Source organism: Symsagittifera roscoffensis, chromosome 3 (assembly GCF_963678635.1).
Source record: "Symsagittifera roscoffensis chromosome 3, txSymRosc1.1, whole genome shotgun sequence".
Classification (NCBI taxonomy): Eukaryota; Metazoa; Xenacoelomorpha; order Acoela; family Convolutidae; genus Symsagittifera; species Symsagittifera roscoffensis.
Genome location: NC_087064.1, coordinates 52,037,144 through 52,043,540, shown reverse-complemented (window position 1 = coordinate 52,043,540; position 6,397 = coordinate 52,037,144). Strand labels below are relative to the sequence as shown.

The following is a 6,397-nucleotide window of genomic DNA, read 5'->3' as shown; positions in this document are numbered from 1 at the left end:
TTCAAAAATTTGCTTGCGGCACAGAAAATTTGGTCAAAATAGGGTCTTTACAGTGATTTGCGAGAGCTCAGAAAATCAATTTGGTTGACCCAAAAAAAGAAGTCGACAAAATTTTCACTCGACTTCGTTTTCTGTACATGCTATCTGGCAGAAGAAGGCTCAGAAAACGGTTTTTATCGAATTCGAAGTTTGTCGTTTTTGTTAATTTTCAAAATTGAATCTTATCTTTGGTTAAACTTTGGAGCAGTACAACTCCGTTGCAGTATGTGTATCAATTCTTTAATTTTTTTTTTTTCAGATTTTGGTATGGTTAATCGTTCTCTTGCAGAATCCAAATTTTTCAACCCTCTCTCGAGTGAGTATGAGTTATTTCCCCGTCCCTCCGCACCCCCCTCTGTGGACTTAAGTGTAGTGGTCCCTTCCTACAATGAAGAAGAGAGACTACCAGTTATGATGGAAGAGGCACTGGGTTTCCTGGAAGATAAAGTAACCAGCCATCCGGACTTCACATACGAAGTGATTGTGGTGGATGATGGAAGCATAGACGAAACTACAAATGTAGCCTTAAAGTGCGTGAATTGATTATTGTAAGAATTTTTATAATGATGTATATTAGAGGCTCCTGAAGGGTTTCACAAAAAATACGTGATGTAATTGATTTATAGGTAAAGTATAGTTTTGAATTATTACTTTTATATTTGCGATGTTTGAAGATTTTGTCAAATTTTTAGGTGAACCCCGTCATTTTGTGGTCAATTGTGTGTAAGGCTCAATTGCAGTCATTTTGCTATTTTGAATGTCAGTGTTAGAACACAATTTTGTTATGTGATGTTTGTTCAATGTGATTTTTTGCTTAGGTACGCCAAAGAACACACGACCGATAAAGTGCGAGTGCTGACTCTGGAGCAGAACAGGGGCAAGGGTGGGGCAGTGCGGATGGGGGTGTTGTCGTGCAGGGGGAGGAGGGTACTGATGGCTGACGCAGACGGGGCCACCAAGTTCAGTGACGTCTCGAGGCTAGATGACAAACTTAATTCTCTCCCTGACAAGAAGGGAGTCGCAATCGGATCACGTGCACATTTAGTGAGCTTGTTTTCCCGAAGTACAACAACATACCATTTGTTTTTCCTTCCTCAACGTCATCAACTCGAACCAAAAATCTTCCTTTAAAATTTTCAGTTATCTTTTTTTTTTTTACAAATTCATCCAAAGAGCTTCAACTGCATTATATTTGAAACGATTAAGACAACATGTAACTTTAAATCCGAATGACACACATATTGCATCTGATCTTAAATACCTTTTTCCCCCACCTGCAAAATTTTACTAGTGAAATTTTGTTCACATTATCCGAATGTTACGAAAATTGGCATGCGAGCTCTTTAGGCCATGACAAACATATTGGTCTTCATGGTTAACCTTGTAAAACCCCTCGTTACGCCATAAAATTGATGCTTATGTGAGGTGGGGAAGGAAAAAGAGCCAGGAATCCCTGTCTCCCCGTCGTTAAAGACATCGGCTTTAGCTATTAGTGTTTAAATTTCTATTCGTGTATGCCGATTTTGTAAGTTCTGAGCTAGCATGCATAGTTTTGTTTTAGGAACAGGAGGCAATGGCGAAGCGGAACTTCCTACGCAATCTGATCTCCAAAGTGTTCCAAATGCTGGTTTGGATGTTGTGTGTTCGGACCATCAGAGACACCCAGTGTGGCTTCAAGCTCTTCTCCAGGTCAGAGGCACTCACCCTTTTCTCAACTCTGCACGTGGAGAGGTGGGCATTCGACGTCGAGCTACTCTACCTAGCAGAACAATTGAGTTAGTTGTGTGGAACATTTCAAGTTTTTGCTGATCATTTTTCTACACTAGCGCTTGCGAGCGTTAGTGTGCTAGTACTAACCTTCTTTCTTTTCTAACCTAACTCGCAAATAAAAGTGTTCATTGAAAGTGTTCTCTTATTTGGTGGCACTTTTTCTATAATCACAATCTGTAGCATTGAAAATTTCATAGCATCTGTTCTCTGCTTGTGGCCTGTTTTTGTATTTTCACGAGCGTAAAGTAGTGTGATAGTAGGATGCAACTTTTTTTCTAATCTTAGTCGCAAACAAAAGTCCTAATTTTGGTGGCAGTTTTCAAACGGTTGGCTGTAGTAGCAGTATGTTGACAAGTGCTTTGACTTTCGATTAGTCATAGGCTAAAACTGTTGATGGTTTTTTAATACATCAATTGAACCGAAAAAGCTATTTGTTTCATACAACAGTATAATAATGTAAATCCCTTTTCAGAAAATTTCCAGCCCAATTTACTTCGCGAGATTTTTGAAATGCATAATTTGCAATTTGGTTGAACACAATTTAATTAAGAGTAATGGACGTTGTGAAGACTCTTATATGGGTCTTGCCATTTTTTTGTTTTTTTTCAGGAAGAAGTCTTAAAATATTGATACACTTAGGAATAATGCACTTTTTGAGTTCAATTTAAATTCATCTGCTGTAAGTGACTTAAATAGCACTCCAAATTTAAACGTGGAATTGCTTGGAAAAAACGTGAACGATTTCTAATTTCGAAAGTGGAATTTTAAAGATTTCTCAGCGAAATAAAACTTTACCTATTAATCCAGTTTTCTCAAGTTGGTTTCATGTTACCAAAAAAGCACAAATCATAAATTGTTCCAGAAATTCAAAGAGCTTAAAGGGCATCTATTTTTTTCTTTGAATTTCGAAAGTTTTATTGCACTTTATAGAGCTGCTTTTTGTCGTGTTCTCGCAAGTGTTTGCGAAGCGCAGCCTCGCCTCTGTGTTAGATTTGCAACCCTATTGGAAATTCATTTTTATTGAGCCTCTCGCTTTTTATAGGTTCTCTGCTGCATTATGATATTGTCAAGTATTTATACTAATCTATCATGATCCATAACTAAACCCCGAATAAATTTTATGGATATTATACTCTGAAGCAAAGTAACGATAGACTAGAATAGTTTCAAAATTTTTTCGATTCTCTCCCAATATGTGTTCAAAATAGCGTTTTAAAATTCGAATAGGGTTGCAATTTTTTTCACAACCTAGAACCCTCGAAGCGTTAAGTTACCTGTAACTGCGTACACCTAGCCGGAAATCGAATTCAGTTTTCTGTGAACATAGCTCTGAACAGACGAAACCACTCTCCCAAATAGAGCACAGTTATAGTTTATTAAAAACTGAAAAGAAATTATTTTAACCCGAAAAAGTCTGTTTAAAATGGAATTCACGGTTTTTACAATACAGTTCTGGATGACCTTTTACCTGTAGTGTTTCGAATTTGAAATGAATATGGAGTATACGTCTGTGTAATGTAATATAAAATCCAGATGCAGAAAGTACAACACCAATACCAATATAAACGATATAAACATTTGAGTTAGATTTAAAAAGTAATCACGTTCTGAAAATTATATTCGTGTGCAATAAAGTCAGTTAATCCCATTATAATCAATAAAAAATTATTTCACAAACTGAAAGAATTCGATTGAGAAAACGAATTGAATGAAAAGAAAACGTTACGAAGAATTAGTACTATATCTCCTGGTAATGCCCCTCGGGTGGATTTACATCGACCTTATTCACGACATGAATTGTCAGTCATGCGATTTAAAGAAAAGAGCGGTAAAATTTCATGAACATTAATTAGTTTATGGCAAATTGTTCTCAAATTACTACTGGCAACTACAAGTGGATAATTTAAGATTTATAACCAAACAGCCTTAGATAGGCCTGGATCGTCGCAAGCGATCATTCGTAGCATTTGTACAAAGCGAGTATTCCCGCCACGCGACGATTCGTAGCAGGCGACAATTAGTAGCCGTAAAACTCTTGACCAGACCAAAAGAAATTAGATGAATAGGTCAAATTAAAGAACACGGAAATTAAACACCGAAATTGACCGAGGGGCTCTCGATGTACTTGAGAATGTTATTGATGCTATAGTATTTGAGTTTAACTAATCTGGATTTTTTTCGCATTTTGCATTCTTGGCGAACTTTCTCCGGCAGCTATTTTCACCAATTTGTTTTTCTGTAGACTTTTATCTTTTGAGAAATCTGGAAAGCCAACTGCCATCCCTCCACCGGAATTGTTGGTTTTTTGTCGAGCTGATTTCAGAGTGAAGTAGGGAATTGCCCAACCCCTCCCCCCCCCCCCTGGTCCCATCTGCATGCCAGACTGTGTTGCTCTCCAGTTTTTTCACGTTTTCCTCAGTAGAAAATGTTACCATTCTGACCATGTCATCCAAATCTTAATCAAAAAGAAGGACATTTTCCTATCTCAGGGTCTTGCATTACTCCAAGGTACGGCATTGTCTTTTGTTGATGGGAGCGGAGTCAGTTGACGTTAAACAGATCTAGTAAGTGACTTGTATTTAAGCCAGTTAAGAACTGTTTCGAGGCTAATTACCCCAGCATTTTCCATGTAAATGATCTTCGGAGGATGAAATGTTTTTCCTTTGTTTGATAGCACGTTTAACCCTGATTTTTTAGTTGTATAATAGTTCAAGAAAAAATTTCCGCTCTTTCCAAAAACTACCCTCGGTCTTTAAAAAATTAGCCTGTTCCGCTGGGTGTGATAACTTTCCCCTATAGAAACGCACGTCTTGTAGTCATTTTAATTAAACGTTTTAAAATTCGAAAACTCTTAATTTTGATAGTTCAAATTTGCGCATGTGTCAATTTTTTTTGAGAATTTTACTCACTTTTTGACTTCTTCAAATGGAATGTTTTTGTGATCATGTTATCTGGATATGCTGTCTATTTGATCTACGATAGTGGCAACAGAAGCCTAACGTGCTATCTTCACGCATCTCCAACTGGACTTTTTTGTTGCTTAATGTTTTGTGGTTCTTTTCAATGTTTCTCTATCCTGGTCAGGTGCTCAGTAATTGAAAAGATTTGCAAATGATAACTGAAACGAATGAATTGAAACAAATGTGTTTCAGATGCTACTAATGTTCAAATACTGTTTATTCATTTGAATTTGATATATAATTCAAAACTGGTGCTAAGTTTAGAGGTCTGTTCGCTCGCTGGATTTTCATCACCCCTCAACCACCGCAAAACATTGTGGTTAGTTCACATCTTTCAATAGTCCCCCTAATTAGAAGTTAATCGGGCTGCTAATTGTCGCTTGCTACGAATTGACGCTTGGTGCGAATTGTCGCCTTTCATAATTGCCACGAATTGTCGCTTGCGACGAATCGTTGCCTCACATTCTTAACAGGCGACAATTCGTAGCTGTAGATTTAGCGAAGAACACTGATTCACACGCAGTTTTCCTCTCGTGCCGGATGTAAGAGCAACAGAGGAAGCTTGTTCAGAGTCGATGAACGTAGTTCAGACTCTATAAAGGTCGTGATTGGTTTTCAGGAAATTTCTTCACATTTTTCACGCTCAATTTACTGCAAATCTTTAAGGGTCACGAAAAACGTGAGTGACTTTTACTTGCGAAAATGAATTTTTTTCAGATTTTCTGGTCAAATAAAATTTTTACCTTTTGATCCAGTTTTCTCAAATTGGATTAATTTAAACAAAAAAGTGTCCATCAGAAAAAAAATACAGGAACTTAAGATTAGAAATTAAAGAACTCAAGGCTTAATATTGGACTAAAGAGTACCATGAAACTATCCGGTCGAAATAATTCATTTTCACGTAAAGACGTTGTTTTTTGACAGCACGTACTCTATGAGATGACCAAACCGGAACTATCTTTATTTCACTTTTCCAAATGTCTGTTGGCTAGACAAACCAGCTTACTGATTCCAAATGACGCAGCTAGTTATTTTAAATTTATTGGCTAATTTTTTTTGAAGAAAATTGAGTTTTAATTCAAAAATTTCTTATACCGGCTCATTTTCATATTCCAAATCTAAAACATGTTTCAGAAATTCCGTTGATAGAAGTTGCAGTAAACTGGACAGAAATAGACGGGTCCAAATTGGTGCCAGTGTTCTCCTGGATACAGATGGGAAAAGATATCCTCTTAATTCGACTGAGATATATGCTTGGAATATGGACTGCGCGAGATGCCAAAAAAATTCAATAATGTAGCCCGTAAAAATTTTAATTGGATTTAAACTTTTGGCTAGATTTATCTTTGTTAGCAATTGTACTAAATTAAATTTCATTTATCATGTCATGGTGCCTAGCTGGTGTAATAGATTTAAATTAGAAACGACTCGTTTCAACAGCCATTTTGCTAGTCGATTGATTGTTGTGAGGACTCGTGAGCCACGTGTTGTTCAGAAAAAAGTTTAGTTTTTTTGGATTGGGGGTCAGCTTCTTGGAGCTTGCTTTAAGCACAAGCGGAGCGTAATAATTGATATGCATTAAACTGTATTAAAATATGCATTCAACCCCACTAGGACCTGACCTCTCC

General features: G+C 36.9%; 1 protein-coding gene across 1 annotated transcript in view; it reads left to right on the top strand.

The window, feature by feature from the left end:
• LOC134842371 (dolichyl-phosphate beta-glucosyltransferase-like) overlaps positions 1-6,196 on the top strand; it is a 200,720-nt gene extending 194,524 nt beyond the window's left edge. The window contains exons 2-5 of the mRNA XM_063858679.1: positions 297-569; positions 858-1,083; positions 1,601-1,814; positions 5,904-6,196. Of these exons, the coding sequence (XP_063714749.1) occupies positions 307-569; positions 858-1,083; positions 1,601-1,814; positions 5,904-6,064 (864 nt within the window). The 5' untranslated portion in view covers positions 297-306 and the 3' untranslated portion in view covers positions 6,065-6,196. The remainder of the gene's footprint in view (positions 1-296; positions 570-857; positions 1,084-1,600; positions 1,815-5,903) is intronic.
• Positions 6,197-6,397: the final 201 nt, after the last annotated feature.